At 47.2% G+C, this 21,092-nt stretch overlaps 2 protein-coding genes across 2 annotated transcripts; both read right to left on the bottom strand.

The window, feature by feature from the left end:
• Positions 1-3,336: 3,336 nt before the first annotated feature.
• THITE_2171499 (uncharacterized protein) lies at positions 3,337-4,981 on the bottom strand. Its single transcript, XM_003657385.1, has 4 exons — positions 4,581-4,981; positions 4,270-4,491; positions 3,811-4,215; positions 3,337-3,758 (listed from the first exon to the last, which is right to left on the bottom strand). The coding sequence occupies exons 1-4, from the start codon at positions 4,668-4,670 to the stop codon at positions 3,687-3,689; spliced, it is 789 nt and encodes a 262-aa protein (XP_003657433.1). The 5' UTR covers positions 4,671-4,981; the 3' UTR covers positions 3,337-3,686.
• Positions 4,982-7,971: 2,990 nt separating this feature from the next.
• On the bottom strand, positions 7,972-11,115 carry THITE_2123125 (uncharacterized protein). Its single transcript, XM_003657384.1, has 4 exons — positions 11,002-11,115; positions 10,790-10,947; positions 8,198-10,715; positions 7,972-8,126 (listed from the first exon to the last, which is right to left on the bottom strand). Exons 1-4 carry the CDS (start codon positions 11,018-11,020, stop codon positions 8,083-8,085), a joined length of 2,739 nt encoding a protein of 912 aa, XP_003657432.1. The 5' UTR covers positions 11,021-11,115; the 3' UTR covers positions 7,972-8,082.
• Between the last annotated feature and the right edge of the window lie 9,977 nt (positions 11,116-21,092).

Here is a 21,092-nt window from a genome sequence, read left to right as displayed (position 1 = left end):
CCTCGCTTCGAGATAGGCGCCGAAAATGACCTCCAAGGCAATCTTGGCAAACATTCGCTGCGGATGCAGTGAAGCCATTTCTTTCGGCTTCACATTACCTGGCACACTGTGTAGCGTCGTGCAGTTAGCGCAGTGAGCCTATCCCAGCAACTTGAATGCAACGCAGAGCCCCGCTCTTCGGCTTGGCATACGTGAGGACCGCGGGATTGGGCTTAGCGTGATGCGAAACTGGGGTGAGGCGGGGACATGGGCAGATGCAGGAGCGGGGCTTGGTGGAGAAGGTGGAGTGCCGCCACTTCGCTCCTGACGCTAATCAGCCATGCCTGATGCCGATCCCCGTTGGACAACGAACTTGAAGTGAAGTCGTCAAGACTGACGACTGCGAGGGCGGATCATCGAACTGCCATCAGAAGCAGGCCGGAGCACTTTCTATCTTCACAACATGTGATGCCGTCGCTTTGTTAAGTTATTTTACCCTACCTTGGTATCGAAAACTAACAGGCCCTCCGTATGCCGTGTCTTCGTTGTCTCTCTCTCTCGTCTTGACGGGGCATGTGGCACATGCTTGCAAGTTTCCGGTGAGACAAGCAGGGTGTCAATATTGAGCCTCGTTTTGTCTCAATATCTTTTCCTGTTTTCCTCGATAGTGCCACAGCCAATGACTGTTGCTATTCTGAGGTCGAAGGGGTTGTGAGACATGCTAAGGGGACTTGGTGTGCTGCGGCTCAAGGAAGGCCAGGAGACGCCGGCTGCCAATAGCTTGCTCTGGATCGGCTTCTTGGGTGTGCCTTCCTGAATGGGCTGTGGTGTGGCGGCTCCCTGCTGAGGAGGACAGCAAGATGAGGATGGCGCTCAACTCGAAAGGGCTTGAAGGACGGTGACCTCCTGACTCCATTAGATGACGAAAAGGAGGGCTGCCTTTCCTGATCTTTGTTGTAGGAGCAGGCGTTCCGGCTTCGTGTTTTCCGAGTTGGTGTACCGCTCTGCCGCCGTTGACGGCTTTGCCGGACGCAGCGCGGGGATCCCGAGCTGTGTATCCGGGATATTCGGCAGCTGTCCTTGGCCCTTCCCTGTCCGCCGCCACGATCCTGCCACCCAGCCGCCCTCCGGCCTGCACGGCGCAGATCATCCCGTGCAGGCAGTGCCGTAATGGTACCCTCCTCGGCCGACTTGCCGCTGATCCCGGGTCACCAAATGCCGTCCGGGAGAGCCGCGCGCCGTTCGATGCCGAGGCTGACGCGCGTGGGATGCGCAGTATTTTCTCAAGACACACGCTCCGCGATCGGGCATCAGAGCCTGTACCTCCTGTCTACCTGATGCATCGGTCTCGTTGTACCGGTTACCTCTTGCACGCATCTTCAATGTCTCGACAGGGGACAGGCCGGCAGAAGCCCGCCTCCCCGCACGTCTCTGTTCGTCGCAGCGTACCCCTTTTCCCTAGCCCACGTTATTCCCGCTCCTGCAGCCGCGACCCCATACGGCTTCCCCCTCGTTCATCGGTCTGTGTCCCATAATCCAGCTTGAATCGGGCACAGGGATTAGTGCGTTTCACCCAGAGGCGCGGAGTTCACTGACAAAACTACAAGGACCGCTTGACAGAAGGATTGCAGAGCAGGCTCAGCATAAGTGGTTGAACTCTTTCCTTGAACCAAAGGAGCGACCGCCAGGCAGCCTGTCGAGGAATAGATCTTCCGGCCTGTCTCCGGTTACTGGAACTTCCCTGGGTCCATTAGTGTATTGTGTAGGGTGGCAACTTAGCATTACCAGCGGTTTGTCAAAGTAAACAATCTTGGCAAGCCCCTTTTTATCCGCCGCTCAGTATTGCGCCCCTATATCTCCAAGTACACCCGCGCTTGGGATGACGGACTCGCAGGGCAAAGTTGTCTATTGTCTCCCAGACACGGGGAGTCGCTTGAGCATCTTTCAAGCTGTCGTCTTTCCAGTATTATTAAATTAGTCAACGTATTCTGGGTGCTGGAGAAAGAGAGGGGCGGCGGCAGGAGACGGAGGTGAGCCAGAGAGAACCGAAAGCAGACGATGAACCATCCAAACCCACGAGATCCTGTTGGACGTAGAACTTGGTAGAAACATATCAAGCTACGCGAGTTCCGTCTCAAACGAAGGTGTCCGTATCGGAAACCCCTGGCTGACGGTTGACCAACTCACGGCCACCGCATGGCATCAAGCGTAGCATGAACAATTCTGTAGCCCCTTGCTTGACACGTCAGTTCCCGGATCATGCTCGCAACTTGAACTCGAGGAAAATGAACCGATGTCGTCCCCCTTCCCCAACATCGTTTTTCGTCGCCGAAAAGTCGACCGGCATATCAGGGCTCCAGGGCACTTGCAGCCAACAACCACATGAGGAAGGGTGAGAACCCACGACTCAGACCAACCGTGCCGTGGAGTGGATAAACGACCGCTGATACTTTCCCCTTTTCAAGACACCCGATACATTGCCTGGACTTGGAAAGAAACCATGATTCAGCGTCACCACCAAAACTAACGGCAACAAGGTGACTAGGTCTTCACCACCCTTGCCGAACCTTGAGAAAACAACCCCAAGGATCAAGGCTTACTCCCACGCCTCACTCGAACACTCCAAGCTGGTATTCTACCCTGGGAGACAGAGACGACAAGCAGTCACCTTGCAAGCCATGACAGGTACACAGGGGAAAAATCCTCCTCTCGTCTCTCGTACATATCAACCAGTACAACTAACCGACGCAGCTTTAGCCAACAGCACCAGAGATCTCTCTACCACCCGGCCGCAGGAGGCCGAAAAAGAACACTGCTGAAACCTCAAAGAACTCAGTAGTATTGAAACGGAGCGACATGGGAAAAGGGCAGCGTACAAGCGGTAGTGAACATCAAAACCAAACGAAATATGACATGGAATGTGAAGAAAGCAACTCGCACCGCCGCCAACGACTGATATTCAGTACTTCCCACTAATCACAAGCTAAACTTTCCTTCCTTCCCACCGAGCAGCGCTGCAACATCAGCAAGAAGAATAACAGCATCATCCTTTCCACTTACGCGGCCTTCCGCATTCCGCCTTGACACACCCACAACCTCTCGACATACAGATATTCCAAAGTCGAGATGCGTATGCATTCCGTGGGAAGGCGTTATTTGGTCTGCCCCAAGCTCGTCCCGGAATCTGCTCCGTCTTGTTGCCCGGTGCTGCGTATCTGCCCCGGGCCAAGTATCAGTGCCAATCAGACTGAGGAACAGAGGGTACTGTCGACTCGTGCTGCGTGATGCTCGGCACACCTCAGTTTCGGTCCTGGGGAGATGTTGCAGAGTGCTATTATATTCTGGCACGCAACACCTAAAGTTCACTATTACCCCCTGGGTCCCTCAATCAGAATGGCAAATCACAGTTTGTACCCATCGCGGGTATCTCTCCGTAATCTCGAAAACGCCCCAATCTACATCCTATGTACATACAGCAACCCATGCCCGCTTCAAAAACCTGACGGCGGGTATATGGTGGCATCTCAGGGCGAATAACGACCATGAAAACCGGGGTTCCATTCCGTAACCACTGTCCCAATAGTCATTAACATCGGTATCGTGCGTCCTTCCGCCCGGTGGCCGTGCAATCGTAAAGCACCGATCAAAAGACAAATCATCAGAGAAAGAAAAAGTTGGCACAGATCGCCACGCTAGCCATAGCGGACTCAGAGAAGGGCAGCCGCGAGTCCGGCGGCCGCAAGGACGCCGAGAGCGGGAGCCGCGGTCATCTGGGCACCCTATCAACGAGTTAGCAGCGTATCGGTCAGATTTATCGCGTGCACGGCATACCTGGCCACTGCTGGTGCTGGACAGAGCGCTGCTCAGAACGTCGCCCGTGACGCTGGCCACGATGGTCGTAGATCCCACCGTGGTCTCGAAAGTCGAAGAGCCACTAGTCTCCGTCGTAACTATCGGCGAAGTCACGGTAGTCTGCGTCACCGAGGTGGCACCCGCCACGCCGCTAACGCCCGAGACGGTGGTCTCCCCAGTAAGCGTGGTGGTAACCGAGCCGCTGGTGAAGACCGAAGTCCAGGTGCTGGTAGTGACGGCCGTGGGGGTAATGCTAGCGTTGGAGCCGCCACCAGGACCAAGCACAGTGGTCACCGAAGTCGTCACGATGGTCGAAGAACCGCTGGTAATGGTGAGGACCACCTCTGAGGTCGTCACCGGACTAGGCGCGGCACCGCTAAATCCCTACAGCAGGGTTGTCAACGGAAAATATTGACGGATAATTGGAAATGCGCTTACAACAGCAGTGGCCGACGGGATGTTGGCCGGAGAGCCGGCGTTGGAGCAGAGGTTGTTGCCCCAGTTAATGACAATGTTGGCATCTTCAACGGTAGGGCAAGACTGGACCGAGCAATCATGGATGCCGTATCCGAAGTTCTTGTCCTTGCACATGCAGCCGATGTCCTTGGAGTCGCAGTGGAACTCGGAGGCCTTCTCCAACATGTTCTTGCCGCAAACTCTCTGTCATCAAGCTCTTTGTGAGTACGAGGTCGAGAAGCGCCCGATGAGACAAGCGATGGGAAGGAGATTAGAGAACAATCGCTACTTACGCCGCACTGGGGCATGTTGGCCGGAAACTCCTCCGCGGCCACAGTAATGGCGCCGACAAAGGCGAAAATTGCGGTGATGCTGAGCTTCATTGTGAATCGATGGGTATGTGTTGTCGAGTCGCGGTACAGATTGATCGAGTCGTCCTACGAATTGACCGAGCAATCCAATGTTGTGCGTCGCGTCGACGAGTGCCGCAATCGAACCAAGGATGAAGAGTGGAAATGGGTGATGTGAGAGAGTGAAGGTGGGAAAAAGTCGATTTGGTGAGGTCGGCAGGAAATCCAGGGTATGCCGGTGAGGTGATGAGGTTGCGGAGAGGAAAGCAGTGGCTGGATTGTGGATTTCAATTGCTGCGAACAGGTGCCCGTCAAACGTGTCGAGTTCTGTGAGACGTTTTACCGGCAAGAAAGAAGTGGATGGAATCCAGAAGATGCGAAAGAGGGAAACTGGGAGGGCGTGCAGGGGAAGATTGATGGCTTATATCGGGAGGGAAGGCGCATCACAGAGGTTGTGGGAGGGATGACAATCCCTCCTTCCGGAGGAAAGAACTACCTACCACGGTCAGGAGGTAGCGGAGCGGGCCATGAGCTCGCTGGTTGCCCTAACCTGTTGTGACTCGTAATGCTACAGAAACAGGCAAGCACCACGGGGCGAGCCTACCTCGTGGCTCCTTCCCGCACGGAGAACCAGCCTCTCATGTCATGGATCTCGGCTGCCCCGCGGCCACCAGCCCGAGGCCTTTGTGCGCAGTCCCGAATCTTTGATTTCCAGGAGGCTCCCTCGGCAGCTGGCGACCTGTGTTAGCTTCTGTATCGTGGAGAAAGCAGCCCTTGGCGAGCCGGAGTCCTCGTGTAAGTCCAGCCACCTCGACAAAGAGATAGCTTATGCGCCAGCCGTACACTAGTGAACGCATGAGGGTCACCATAGCGGGACTGGGAAACCAGTCTGCCACATTGCGGCCCGATATGCGGCCATAATTGAGCGGATGGATGCCACCCACGATACCATCAATGCCTTGCCTGGGACAAGCAGCCGCCGGCCGATGCCGAGCGACAGGGTCGAGTAGGGCGGACTACGGAAGGTACCGGCATCGACCACCTGTATCAGAAGCATGATGGCCTCAGGTATAGCGAATTCCGGCATGCGATGCGTGTGCGACATTGGACGACCCAGGCTGGGCTGGTCCGTCTGATGTCTTCATCCGATGGCCGGCAACCCCACAGCCAGCTGCGGTGACATTGTTGCCATGGAGAGCGACTGAAGAAGTAGGCCGGCCATCAGCCATGTTCTCCTTCACAGCAGCTGACATGGGGAGATCCCAGCTGAGGTCGACATGCTGTTCCTCACAGTCTCAAAGGGATGTCGACGCAACTTCATCGTGCAGGCCGATCTGATCTTGGCTGGGCGGGCTGACGGCAGCTCCCTATTGGCCGACGGGACCGAATCATGCACGTTCCCAGAGCCAGTCAGGGATCTGCCCTGTCAGCCGCAACCCCGGAGCAGCTGGACGGCCGGCCTTGGCAGAGAACCAAGATCGACGGATCGTCGCAGCGAACCAGCGGATCACATGTGTACTACACCTGATATCCATCCCTTTCTTTTCCAATGGTTACTCTCCAGATCGTACGCTTGCGAAGAAAGGTCAACACACGTAAGATGCTTCGGTTTTCGACCACCTGGCCCAATCTTCGGACCCGGCCCTAACAATCGACGTCACCGCACATCAGAGCCGCTTTCGCGATAGCGTCTTTGCATGTCTCAGCCGCCTTCTGAGCGTACGGATTAAATCTCGCATCGAATTTGGCCCTTGGCAAATCATGGCGACGCGAAGCAGGCCTCCCTGACGACCAAGCAATTGCACCACCACGAAAAGAGAGAGGGAAAAAAAATGAGATGGCGGGCTGGCCATCGTCCATAACGTTCACATTATCTGCATGAGCGTCGGTCGCACTCTTGTCGCCTCCTCCCTTAATCCGTCCGTCCGTCCGTCTTTTCAGGTATGACATGCCTCACCACGCAGTGTGGCTTGGCATGGCGGCGACGGCCGCCGACCTGCCACGGTGATGTCTCACCAAAACCTCCCTCGTTGCACGGAGTACAGTACATACATACGCGCGCGGAATACATACGGAGGACACCCTCAGCCAAGATTTTACCTTCTCATGGGACCATCCCCGTCCCGCAAACGCCAGAGCGGCGCCGTCTGGATTGTCTACACTATATTGTCTGGATGTGGCGCACGAAAGAAACCGCATATCCGCGCATACATGAAACGCCTACCCCCTCACCCTCTGAAAGCGTCGCACAGCCCAAGCCCATAACGAAGCCCCTGGCGCGACGCGACAGCCGGTTGCTGTGCTACGTGTATTTTAATCAACCATCTCATTACGGCACCCGCCAGCCACACTCAAGTCGTCACTGCGTCTGGTGAAGCTGTGCGTACGGAGTACGCAGTGTTGCACGCACTAACTACCCAGGTACCTAGTTATTTGCCTTTGTTACAGACACTAGTCAGCGCATAGGACCGCCGCAGGCCAAGCTACTTACCTAGCCAGGTAGATAGGTAGGTAGGTAGGTAGGTAGGTAGGTCGGCTCGAGGGGAAGGGATGGCTGGTTTGACGAGGCGAGAGATGACGCGAGGGGCGTTGCGGGTTGGGCCGAGTCGTGAGCTGTCATCTTGCAAGCGTTGGTCACTCAACGTATGTAGGTCGTTGCCCAAGACAGGTAGGAAGGCCCAAGATAGGAAGGAATAAAACTGCAGACGGAGCACAGCGCGCGCCTTACCGACGCAGTACTGCGTACAGTCCAGGCAGGTTGGTACTATGGTGGACGCAGGACGGCCTCGCACAGAACACAGGGAGGGCTACACCGGGCGGACAGCCCGGAGGTCGGGTTGGATGGTTACGACGACCGCCGGCCGCTTGCGTGTGTGTGCGCTGGAACACACACGCCGTTGAACTCATTTCGCTGCGGTCCTGCTCGCTGAGGCCATCTCGGTCGTGCTCCGAAGGTGCCGCTCGGCGTGACCCTGTGTCATCGACGGCGGGTTGCACTATAGCCGAGGCCGACAAATTAGGGGCAGGAACGTGGGAGATGAAAGGGCGGAGTGGCGGGGCAAAGGGCAGCTGCAATGTAGAGGGTATGTATGAAATAGGGATGCGGACTGAATGACATACAGAGGGAGACCGACGCGCAAGCGCAGTGATGGTACATCTAAGGGGATAAACAACCTCGCACAGCGACGTCGAGGATAAGCAAGATAAAAAGCCCAATCCGACATTCGCCCGGAGAAAACCTAGACATCGGGCAACCCTGATGCCCCTCGTCTCCATCGCGTGTATGTTCCCGTCGGTGCCATTAGCATCCATGACAATTGGGTGTCCAGACTCTGCCGACAATGATCCCTAAAAGAAACACAAACCAAGGAAACCTAACCACGCCCAAATATTAATCCCATCATCACACTACGTCGCGCCATGCTTCGTCAAACATCAAGGCAAATCAACCGCTGCACATTATGCAGGCCTCGGGGTTCTCGATGCTGCCTGCAGGGAGTTCGTTAGCATCGGAGACCCAAGTACGGGGATACCTGCTTAATTGGGGGAGAGGGGCTTACAAGCAAGGACAGCCTCGGAGTAGATGTCCATTTCCCGCTCTTTGCTCTCGTCTTCCTTGTCCTCGGCATCCTTCTTGGATTCAAGCGCGGGCGAGCCGATGTCGTCCAACTTGGGCTTATCGACAGGCTCGGTGGGCAGGGTCTTGGGACTGTCGCCCTCGTCGACATCCGCCTTGAAGGCTGGCGGTTTGGTCGGCGAGTTCACAACACGGGTCTTCATGTCGCCAACGCCAGGCGCCTTGATGGGGGGCGGCGTGGTGGGGGTCGGGATGCCGTTGCTGCCGGTGCCATTCGTGCTCTCCTTGTTGACGATCGCCATGGGGCGGGGGATCGCAGTCGGCGACGACATGTAGCTGCCAACAGGAGGAGCGCGCTTCTTTAGGCCCGACGAGGTCTTGACCACGCTGGTGTCCTGAACGCGGAGCGCCTCCTGGTCGACCGTGAACTGGATGGGCTGCGCGGCAGCCTGGGTGCGGAGGTAGTACATGCCTGTCTTCAAACCCAGCTTCCAGCCAGTGAAGTGCATGCTCGTGATCTTGCCCATGGTCGGCTCGCGCATATGGATGTTGAGCGACTGGGACTGATCAATAAAGGCACCACGGTCCGCGGCCATCTGCACGATGGTGCGCTGCGAGATTTCCCAGACGGTCTTGTAGAGCGCCTTGATGTCGGCCGGGATGTTCGGGATGTTCTGAATCGAGCCGCCCGCGGCGATGATGCGGTTCTTCATGTTGTCGGACCAGAGCCCCATGTCGACCAGGTCCTTCAGGAGCCAAGGGTTGACGACCTGGAACTCGCCAGCAAGCACGCGGCGCTGGTAGATGTTGGACGTGTAGGGCTCGAAGCACTCGTTGTTCCCCAGGATCTGGGAGGTGGACGCAGTCGGCATGGGAGCCAGGAGCAAGCTGTTCCGGACACCGTGCTCCTTGATCTGGGCCTTGAGCGCATCCCAGTCCCAGAGATCACTCGGCTTGACATTCCACATGTCGTACTGGAGGATACCCTGGGACACAGGAGAGCCTTCGTAGGTCGAGTACGGCCCCTCCTCCTGGGCGAGTTTGCACGAGGCAGTCAGCGCCGCATGGTAGATGGTCTCGAAGATCTGCTTGTTGAGCTCGCGAGCCTCGGGCGACTCGAAAGGCATGCGCAGCGCCAGGAAGGTATCCGCGAGGCCCTGGACACCAACGCCAATGGGGCGGTGGCGCATGTTGCTGTTATAAGCCTCCTTCACCGGGTAATGGTTGATGTCGATTATCCTGTTCAGGTTGCGGACGACGACTTGGGTGACCTCGTGCAGCTTCTTGAAGTCGTAGACGCCTTCGTTGTAGTCCACGAAGGCGGGAAGCGCCAGAGAGGCCAGGTTGCAGACAGCGACCTCATCGGGAGCCGAGTATTCAATGATCTCGGTGCACAGGTTGGAGCCGCGAATGGTTCCGAGGTTCTTCTGGTTGCTCTTCCGGTTGCAGTGATCCTTGTAGAGCATGAAGGGGTTGCCGGTCTCAGTCTGGGCCTCGAGAATGGCATACCAGAGCTTCTGCGCCCTGACCGTCTTGCGGCCGCGGCCCTCCCTCTCGTACTTCTCGTACAGAGCCTCGAACTCTTCGCCGTAGCAGTCGGCGAGGCCCGGGCACTCGTTGGGGCACATCAGGGTCCACTCGCCGTTCTTCTCGACGCGCTTCATGAAGAGATCGGGAATCCACAGCGCCAGGAAGAGATCACGGGCGCGAACTTCTTCCTTCCCGTGGTTCTTGCGGAGGTCGAGGAACTCGAAGATATCGGCATGCCACGGCTCGAGGTAGATGGCGAAGGCACCAGGCCGCTTGTTGCCACCCTGATCGACGTAGCGCGCCGTGTTGTTGAACACGCGGAGCATGGGGATGATGCCGTTCGAGGTGCCGTTCGTGCCAGCAATGTAGGAGCCAGTGGCGCGAATGCGGTGGATGTTCAGGCCGATGCCACCAGCCATCTTGGAGATCATGGCGCAAGTCTTGAGAGTGTCGTAGATGCCCTCAATGCTGTCATCCTTCATGTCGACCAGGAAGCAGGACGACAGCTGGGCCTGGGGGGTGCCCGCGTTGAAGAGAGTAGGGGAAGCATGTGTGAAGAACTTGTTGGACATGAGATTGTATGTCTCGAGGACGCGCTCGATGTTGTCACCCCAGATGCCGACAGCAACACGCATGATCATGTGCTGGGGACGCTCGACGATCTTGCCGTCGAGCCTCAGCAGGTAAGACCGCTCGAGGGTCTTGAAGCCGAAGTACTGGTAGTTGAAGTCCCGGTCATAGACAATGGCCGAGTCAAGCTCGTCCTTGTGCCGCATGACACATTCGTACGTCTCCTTGGAAATCATGGGCGACGGCCGGCCGTTCTTTGGGTTGACGTAGTGGTACAGATCACTTACGACGGCCGACCATTGCTTCTTCGTCTGCTTGTGGAGGTTGGAGACGGCGATACGGGCGGCGAGGATGGCGTAGTCAGGGTGCGTCACGGTCATGTAGGCGGCAGTCTCGGCAGCCTGGGACAGGACGCGTTAGTATGGTGAACACACACGGACGAAAAAAGGGACACAAGCGATTAGGATCAACTCACCAAGTCGTCCAGCTGAGCTGTTGTCACACCTCCGTAGACACCGGAGATCACCTTCTGGGTGATGGCGACCGGGTCGACATGGTCCATGTCGAGGCCATAGCACAGCCGCGAGACGCGGGCGGTGATCTTGTCGAACTGGACGCGCTCCTGGCGCCCATCTGAATGCAATCAGCGTCGACGGTCCAGCCTGTCGCGAGCGAGGGCATACGTACCGCGCTTCCTGACGTACATGGCGTCGGTTACGTCAGGACCGCGACTCCGAAAACAAAGACGGCGGAAGGGACGATGAGGCAGAAGAGAGCAAAATGGACGGGACCAGACGCGACTTAGTGTTGCTTGCAAGCCAGACGGAGTTCAAGAGAAGGAGAACTACTCCGAGGCCCGCAGTTGAGTGGTTTGTTTGTGTGGTGTGGTGTGAAGGATGTGGAAGGGAGGAAGAAGCAGGCTCAGTGCTGCTCCTCTTTTAAGGAAGCCGTGGGCTTTGGTGGACCGCGTCCGACGCGTCCCGCCAGATTTTCGGCGCGTCGCCGCAGCCCCGCCCATTAAACAAACAGCGAAGCCCGGGCCAGTGGCGTCATGGCCCGCTGGGGCATCCAGGCACCAACGGATAGCTTACTACGGCGCTCCAAACGCATCACTGTCCATAAACGTGACACTCGTTTGCAACTAACTCCAACTAAACAAACAAACCTGGCTCACTTTCAAAATCGCTCTTCGCTATATGCAATAAAACATTGCCTACCCTGCCTATCGCTCCCGCTTACCTACCTATGGCTTGTACGTACCTTGCGGCACCTACAGTTACCTTAGCGCGCTAGGGGGGGGTGGCAAAATGATCTCTGCTATAGTTTCCTAGAGCTAAGATAGTTTTTTAGTTTACAATATACTTTATACTATAAAAAGGATTACTACTACTATCGTAGAGCTAAAATCATTATATAATATAAGAACTACTTAGATAAATTATATATTTAATAGTAAAATAATCACTATACTAGTTTTCTATTATATATATCTTAGATTTATAGAAAGATTTTAAAGTTAAACCTTTTTTCTAGTTCAAAGATTCTTTTCTCTCAAAATGATTTTCTACCTTAAAGATTGCTTTTATTTTTTTCGTTTATACTCTCTAACCTACGCCCTCTAGCCTATGCCCTCTAGATAAGTGTGAAATTCAATGATGCGGAGAAGTGCCATAGATGCGTAGAATAATAAGATGTAGATTGATAATGGTGGTAGATCGAAGATCTAGGCGGCGGTGCGCTAAGAAATATATACCTGCAGGGCAGAACACGTATACGTACCCCGCCTACCTAATTGGGCCTAGCGTTGCAAAGTCTACAACGCAGGGTGTGGGGCACCCTTATCTAATCTACATATATAGACATATAGGTTATATAACCCCCCTGTTCCTCTTATCCTATATTAAGTCTAGGCCTATAGGAAAAAACGGCAATGCCCTTATTGCCTTACCTATCTAGATCCTCTGTATTGTCAAATGCCTTTTAATTGAGTGCTACGACGTAGGGCTAGAAGCGTAGTGCTAGATTAGTCCGGATAGTGATCAACTAGCTTCTTCTATATCTCGTCGTCATTAGTGGGAATAGGGTTTTTACGAGGCTAGCTGCGTTTATAGGCCAGTTGAGGTGCTTAATTAGGTATAGAAGGCTCCTCTTAAGAGACTAGGCAATCCAGATAATCGCCTTTATAAGCCTAGTATTCGTTGATTAGGCGCTATATATAGCGTAGCTCGTATATAGTTTTCTAAACGCTCTCTTCTTAGCTATAGCCGGTCTATTTAATTAGGTATTTAAGGCCTTTGTATATAACTTTGTAGTTAAGGATTATATCAATCTCGTATTTATCACCTAATTTATTATTATTAGAGGAGTAGTCCAATTAAGAGTCGACGATTAGGCTAGGAGGCAATGTATTGTAGCTAAATAGATCTTCTTCCTATAGGGCTAAGCGAAAGTAAGCGATAGAAACAATTAGGTAGATACCTATATTAGCTAGGAGATCTAGTTTATATACTAGGCGCCTAATATAACGTTTGATTAAAAAAAGCTTAGTACATTGTTATAAATACTTTTAGGACAAGTTGCTTAGGAGATAGTAACTATAGTATAGATATAAATAAACCTTATTACCTATATTAAACTTAATATTGTAATATTTACTATTGTAATAGCGCTTTATATATACTATAGCGAAGTCTATACTTAATTGAGTATCCTAATATAGAGTATCTTATAGAGCTAGAATAGTAGCTAGCTTAGTAGTAGCTTAGTTAATAAGAGCTTCTAAAGGTTTAGGAAGCTTAAAGCTAAAGAGCTACTTATAAAGCAAAGATTTAATAGCTTTAGTATAAATGTTGTTAAGATACTATTATAGAGGTATAATAATATTTAGCTAATTGCCTTTAAGGTATTCGAATATATAGAAGTAGATTACGATTTCTATAGTTTAGTTTTTATACTCCGAAAGGCTATCTGCTTATAGGTAGTAGGATGTTGTTATTAGCAACTTAGTGCCTAGGGCTTTCTAAACGCCTTACTAAAGGTTGGAAGTAAACTTATAATCGTAGTTAGAGATAATTGTAGTAGATATATCCTAGTCGCTAAGAAGTAGTTAGCGAATTAAAATATACCCCTATTCCTAAGCTAAATAGCTAGAATTATTTAGAATAAGGAGGGTATACTTCAATGACTTGTAAAATACTATGAGCAAGCTGTCGAAGTAGTTGTAGTTTAGGAGCTACTAGGGTGAACTAGTAGCTAGGACCTTCAGGAGGCTTAGAATAAAATCGATAATGATAATATATATTAGTAAAGTATTAGATAGTTGAATTAGTTGATAGTTGCCTAGTTTAGAGCGACGATCTATTGTATTGACTTGGTACTTTAGGTATAGTTTAACGTACTTCTTGATATTATAGGTTTTATAGGCTATTGATATACTTTATAAGTTGTATAATATCCGTTTAGTGCCAAAGTGGTACTTCTTATTGTAGATAGCTTCTAAGATAGTTTGAATTATATTGTAAGGTATATAGAGTAAGTATAATCCGTTAAGTCAAATATTGTAGAGAAGGCTATCTACAAGGATAAATAGGAGGCTAGGCCAAGAGAAAACCTTACTATTGCCCTTAGTGGCCGATTCGATAGTAAGATCTTTGATAATAGCGATGTACTTAGCGTTATAAGAGTATATAGCTATAAAGCGAGCTTAAAGGTCGTTATTTAGCTTCGCTTCTACGAAGGCGAACTAGATATTATCGAGGACTATATCATTGTTACTAGAGCTATTCTTATAGTTTAGATTATCCTATAGAGCTTTTAAACAGCTAAGCGCGTTAGGCACTAGGTTTAGGCGGCTTAGAAGGTGATAGATCTCCAAGTTGTACTATAAAAGATAAATAGAGGCGTTAATAAGCTTACAATTAGCTTGCTCGATAGACGATATATCTAAAATAGTCTAGTTAACGATACTTTTTATAGAGGTATAATCTATAAGGATAACGATAGGCTTATACAATAAATGGATTATAGTATATAGTTTCTTAATTGCTTAAATAAGGTAGGCGACCTCCTATTTAGAAGGTCTATACTAGAGTTCCTCTTTGGTAAGATTATTATTATTATTATTATTATTAATCTTACACCGAAGAGGCACTCAGTGCCTCGCCACTAAGGGCAAGCGGTCCCTCCACCTCTATATACACCACTCACGCGCAGCGCCCACACTGCGTTCCCGCTACGCAAGGCGGGCCTTCCTTGGTAAGATACTGGCTTAGAAATATAATAGGGCGAACCTAAGTCGATAGGATGATAGTCCTAGGCTTCTACTTATAACTATTAGCGAGGTAGAATACTATAACGCCGAAGCTATGCTCTAAGTATCTATCGATTTATAAAAAGAGGGTCTTGTTAAGGTCGAAGTAGACTAAAATAGTTGGGTCTAGCTTATAGATAGTATCTTAAATAGCTTTGAAGGAGGCTTTCTTAGTAAGCGTAGGTTCAAAGGAAGTCTTAGCGCAATAGGCGGCGCGCTTACTAGGGTTTCTATTTTATACCTAGCTAGTTGCTTAGCCTTTTATAAGTAGTAAGGTCTTATAGTTCTAGAGAGGCTTAATAAGCTATATATAATATAGGATTAGATAGCGTAGAAATCCTAATATACCGATATACTACTTTAGAGCTTTTAGATTATTTAGAAAGGCGAGGTTCTAGAAGGCGGCTATACAGTACTCAGTGTTGGTTAATCCAAATCTATCGACGTAGAAACCAAGTAGCTCTATACTAAGATATATAATATAAGATTTAGTAGGAGCGATAGAGATGTTCTTCTTTTTAAAGAGGCTGAAGATGGTTTCTAGGTGCTTAGTATACTGATCTATAGTGTTGCTAAAGATGATAATGTCATCGATAAATATATAGGCGAAAGAGGTATAAGGGCAAAGTAACTAATCTATAAAGCGTTGGATATATATAGGAGTGTTATAGTAGCCTATTAGGTATACTTTTGGCTATTCTAATCCGCAAGGGCTAATTAGGGTAAAGCGATTATAGTATAGAGGATATATATCAAATTAGTAGAAGAAGGATATAGTATCAATGGTAGTAATGAACTTTTTGCCTTATAGGTATACGATAATGTCCAATTGTAAAGGTAGAAGGTAGTTGTTAGGTACTATAACCTTGTTAAGAGTATATAAATCGATGACTATACGGCCTTTGATCTTGCTATAAGAGGCACGTTAAACGATAAATACTAGGTATACGAAAGGAGTAGCCTTTGTAGCCTATTTGAAGCGCTTTTACCAATGTAGTTCGTCGAAAGTAGCATTAAAAACTTCGTAATTACAAGCGCTTAGAGGGTATTAGTAGGTATAGATCTTCTAATGTTGCTAGCCTTCTACGAGAGGTACTTATATTATATCCTCTTTGTCCTAGACAACCTAGCCCTTATCCTTTTATAGGCGGGGATAATACTTAACGATATTAACAAATTGCTATACTAGCTTACGATCTTAGGTATATATATATATACGCCTTTTAAAGTGAGTATCTCTAGTAAGTTGGTGGGTATCTTAAGGCCTAGAGTCGAGTATTTCTTTGGTATTACCAGCTTGTAGTTATTAGGCGGCAATTTAGGTCTAGAATTATACTTATTAGTATAATTGTCAGTTTTTAGTGTAGGAGGCGTATTGCGCCTATTGGTAGAATCTAGGTATATAGGCTTAGGGCTTAGATTATACCTATTGGTATAGCCTTTAAGGCTAGGATCTTAGATCGGTTAGCACAATGTAGGCTAGGTAGGCTAGCCTAGTAGGTATACTAATTAGTGTAATATAGGTTTAGATTCGGATAAAGTAGTTAGCTAATACATTGTATCGCTATAAAGCGTCGATAGCTCTAGCAAATCTTACGAAGATAATGGGGTCTAGGACAAAATATTATTTGTGAGTTGTATAGAGTCTCCTAAAATAGTATAAACTAGGCTATATATATCGAATGTAGTTGATACGCTAGGGCTAGCGTACTAAATAGCAGTTTAAACTAAACTAGGGTTCGTAGTAGTAGATATCGCTATTAAGGCGGTCGCTATAGTTAATGTTGTAAAGGCTATCTCCTAGGAATAGGCGATATAATCGCTATTGTTAGTATCCTCGATCTAGCTAATAGAGTAGCGCTTTAGAATAGTAAAAACTCCTTTAGTTGGGTTTTTAAAAGCTACCACTTTAGGAGTCTTAGCGTTGACAATAGCGTTTAATGTAGTAGAATAGTGAGTGTTGAACATTATAGACTAGTCTATTAGGAGAGGCTTATATTCTATAGCGATAAACGCTTCTTGCTTAGGCTATAAGGTAACGGTGTATATAGTTTTAACCTTATATATATAGGGAAATGTCTAGGTATATATAGCGAATAGTATATCGAATCCTCCTAGGATACTATGTAGGCTAACGATCTTTATACTATAATCGATAAAGGCCTAATATAGATCTAGGAAGTCGGCTTCTAATAGGAGGTTAGTAGGCAGTTTATCTACTACCTAGGTAGACTAAGTGAATTTAAGGAGTACTAGGCTAGTAGTAGTGATACCTAGTAGGTAAATAACGAAGGTCGTCTACTAGGTAGGCGAGGTCTTTCTAATGCTATGAATATAGCTATTGCGGTACTTAATCGAATGTTCGAGAGTGCTTAGGAAGGTCTTGTCGATAATCGAATAGCTAGCATCTAGGTCGAGGTAAACCTCTAAGTCCTTATAGTCGAGCTAAGCGTAGGCCTTAACGTATAAGTATATATAGGCGCTATATAGGCTATCGATACCTAGGTTAGCCATTTTAGGGGCCTCCTACATTTCTAGGTTAGTAGCGAAATCTATAGTAGGGCTAGAGCCTTTAGCGAGTAGGATATCGTCCTCCGAAGTATCTTTAGCGACAGTGGTTGCCTACTTTAAGTATTTGATAGAGCTAGAAGCGGTTGCTAAATAGGTTTTTAAATGTTTAAAGAGCTAGTTCTATAAATTAAATAGGGTATTATAGTATTTATAGGTTCGATAGCCTAGGTTAGCCTAATTGGCTCGATAGTGGCAAACGCTTTTAGGAACGATTGTCTTGCTATAGGCGTAGATATATACATTGGTAGCGAGAACTATATTGAATATCTAATAGCACTTATAATAAGTTAGCTTTAAATTATAAGCTATATAGGCAGTATCTGACTTATCGGTGTCGTTAAAAATAGATAACTTACAATTAGCCTCGGCTTTATTATTAGCTTCTAAATTAGATAACGTCTTTAAATCAGTATCGTCGATAAGGTGCATTTAGTCTTAAGCTCGATCGTTACACTTAGAATCGCGGTTATCTAGGCAGTGCTTACCGCTTTGATTACAATCTCGGTTATAGCGGTTATTGTTATAGTTCTAGCAGTCGTTGCTATAGCGATTAATATATCTAGAGAGCTTTTTATTAGACTTAGTATTACTAGAAGTAGTAGACTTGTTTATAAGCGAAGACTTCTTTAACTCTAGGAACTTATTACGAGCTATAGTAATAAGTATAGGCTATACTTCTATAATCTTATATATATAGTATACTAGAGTATACTTTGTCTTTGGCTATAGAAGAAAAGATATAATAGTCGAGTTTAGATAGTTATAAATAGTGCCTATAGTGTTATACTAGTTTAAATTGTTATAATTGATCTAGTTTGCTATATATATAAAATGCAACTTCTTTTAGAAGAAGTTTATTAGGGTATTAGGGTTCTTTACAATATACCTAATAGTTAACTATCCTTAGTTGAACTTGTTAATAGCCATTTAGCGATCTATTATAAAACGCTCTATTAATTGATTAAAGACTATATTTAGGCTAGAAGCTTCTTCGTACTTAAACGCCGATTGCGAAGAAACCATTGAGCTAAAATCGAATCCGACAACGCAAGCGTACTTAGTATACCCAATTACCCCTATCTACAATGTCGTAGAAGGGGCGTAGCAGCCACGTAGGTTATAGTGGCGATAGCAGTGGTCTAATAGCGGGTGCCGCAAGTCGCGATACTACGGCTAACGTACGTGAACACCCCAACCGACGTAATCGAAGACTTAGGCTCCCTCCTATAGGAGCTACAAACGATCAGAATATATATACCGAGGGCGCTAGCGACAAAAGATCGAGGCTTTTACAAGAATTCTATTAATATATAACAATATAAATAACTAATACTAAGCATTCCCTATAACAAAGCTCCCTCTAAAGGTTCTATAACGTTATAACTACTACAGTACTATAACTTATACCTTAGCAGTTACTGACAGTTAGTAATAGCTGTTAGCTTTCGATAACAACTGCCAACGGCTGTTGACCTTGACGGTTGATAACAGCTAAGATAGAATTCGGATAAGTGGATCTAAGTCATTGGATCCGAGCTGTCAGAACTGATGCATCTGATCCAAACCGTTAGATCGGAGCCGTTCAAATCCGAGTATACGGATATTGAACGTTATACTTTGATAACTTAGCTGAATACGGCTAGTGCAGCTCCGTTAGAACGTTCAGTGCGGCTCTAATTGGTTCTATACATTATACTTTGATAACCTAGCTAAATACGGCTAGTGTAGCTCTGTTAGAACATTCTAATTAGCTAAACCTTAGCCAAATTAGCCAAGGTACGTACTATAGCTCTAGAATTATAAATACCACAGTGCCTCCCAGCTCTAGAAGATAGAACCTTGAACTAAATAGATCCTTTTGCGAGTTGAACTTGTAGCCTCTGCTTCTTTAATCTATTTTTGTATATGCCGCAACCACTATCTGCGCTACGCTATCTCTATAACGAAGTACAATAGCACTGGGGTCTAAAGACCTTATATACTTGCGATCAGCTATCCTACTCCCAACCTTCTAAACTATCCTCCGAACCCTCTTGCCGAACCATTTACCCTATACCCATAGGGCACCCTGCTAAACCTCTAATCTTTCCAATACCTCCCGATCGACCTACCTTGCACTTCTAGTATATACCTCTGAACCTGCCCTCCTGTGCTAGCCCTCTCCTCTAGCACAATAACAATCTATCTCTCTAATAGGTTATAAGCCTAGAGCTATATCCGAGAATAAGGATTTTATTTATAGTAGGATCCTATCTCCTTTAGTTTTTCCTAGGAAATTCTATTAGAAACGATAACCTCCTTTAGTCTTTCCTTTAACTAGGAGATTCTAAATAAAGCAATAGCTTCCTTATAGAAGATCTATACCTTTGAAAAACTTAAGGGAGTAGAGAACTACGTTATATAGGCCCTCCAAATGGAGGCCTGCCTAATAAAACTCGGCCTTGAAGATGCCTTTAAGAGTGCTAATAACGATGCTAAAAAGTGTTAAAAGAAAGCATTGGCTAAGATAAAGCTCTAGGTGGAAGATAGCCCTCTCTACTAAATAAAGGGCATTGAAACCGCTTTCTAAGCTTAGGAACGGTATAAGGAGCTATATTACTCTGAAGGCTTTACCTTTAAATACCTCCTACTAAAGGAGTATTTTAACTGCTAGTTGGAAAACTTCAATTTAGTAGAAAAATACCTTAATAAGTTAAAGGAGAGTATCAACGATCTAAAATTATAGGACGTTGAACTCCTTGAGGAAGTGAATATTGCTTAGATGTTGTTTAGTTTAACGGAGGAATTCGAGGGGTTTGCTAGTTCAATAATTTAGACCCTCTAGAAAAATCCTAATGCCTATACCTTTGATTCTCTTTTCGCTAGCCTTTTAGATAAATCTAGGAGGCTTAGTATCTTTTACAATATAAATAAAGATAGCTAAGTCTTTAGTGTTGTAAAGAGAAAGGGGAAGAAGATAAAGTGTAGTTACTATAAGCTCCTTAGGTATACTATAGATAACTATGCCTTTCTATACCTAGAGAAAGCTCTTAAGGGCTGGAAATACAAATTCTCCCTTGCCTCGAAGGCTATCTAAAAGCCAAATAAAAGAAAGGAAGAGAGGGAGAAGAAAATCCATTTGGCTATAGCAAAATAGGCCTTGTTGGATAATATAGACTTAGAATCGAACGTTGGTTCTAGCTCTTTGTAAATCCTTAATACTAATAAACCTCTCTTAGCCTCTTCTTCTTTGGCTTCCCCTATTGTAAATCCCGATGCTAAAATAGATACCGATGACGATTCGAATGCCGATTTGGAATTCGAAGATTGCCTTAATATCGGTAAGATAGATTTAGATAATGAAAAGGATTACTTCGAGGTAAATAACCCTAATATTTTAATAAATAATACCTCCTTAGCAATAGATACTAATAACAATAACTTAGATCGACTTCTCCGAGTAATGTTTAAGAGATTAGAAAAGGAGGAAAAGTCTTTAGCTCTAGAGGTATACTTAGATAGCTTTATAGCTAATACTAGTGCCTAAATAAGTGTAATAGCTAATAGAAGACTCTTCTCCTTATTTAAACCTATAAAGAAACAAGTTGCTTAGGGTAAGGTAATAACTATAAATATAACTGGAATTGGGAATGTTAAAACAGCTCTCTTTAATCTAATAACAAATAAAATAACTGTAGTCACTTAGAAAAACTGCTACTATATCCCAGAGATAGGAATAAATATAATAAGTGTCTCTGCCTTACTATAGTTGTTAACAATAACTACAAATAGATATCTATACTTAGTGAGGACCTTAGACTTTAGAACAATAGCCCAAAGAGAAAAGAGAGACGGACTATTCTATATCCTAATAATCAATAACTAGAATAAAAATCTACCTCTAATAAATTACGTTAAG

This window comes from Thermothielavioides terrestris, chromosome 6, assembly GCF_000226115.1.
Source record: "Thermothielavioides terrestris NRRL 8126 chromosome 6, complete sequence".
In the NCBI taxonomy this organism is placed as follows: Eukaryota; Fungi; Ascomycota; class Sordariomycetes; order Sordariales; family Chaetomiaceae; genus Thermothielavioides; species Thermothielavioides terrestris.
This window is presented reverse-complemented; position numbering and strand designations above follow the sequence as displayed.

Bases quoted from the DNA above. Each gene is read 5' to 3' on its own strand.
- THITE_2171499 (XM_003657385.1), bottom strand. From the start codon at position 4,670: ATGAAGCTCAGCATCACCGCAATTTTCGCCTTTGTCGGCGCCATTACT. The intron at 4,492-4,580 runs GTAAGTAGCGAT...GCTTGATGACAG, and splicing joins CCAACATGCCCCAGTGCGGC to AGAGTTTGCGGCAAGAACAT. The intron at 4,216-4,269 runs GTAAGCGCATTT...ACCCTGCTGTAG, and splicing joins TCCCGTCGGCCACTGCTGTT to GGATTTAGCGGTGCCGCGCC.
- THITE_2123125 (XM_003657384.1), bottom strand. The intron at 10,716-10,789 runs GTGAGTTGATCC...GTCCTGTCCCAG, and splicing joins CAGCTCAGCTGGACGACTTG to GCTGCCGAGACTGCCGCCTA. The intron at 8,127-8,197 runs GTAAGCCCCTCT...AACTCCCTGCAG, and splicing joins CTCCGAGGCTGTCCTTGCTT to GCAGCATCGAGAACCCCGAG.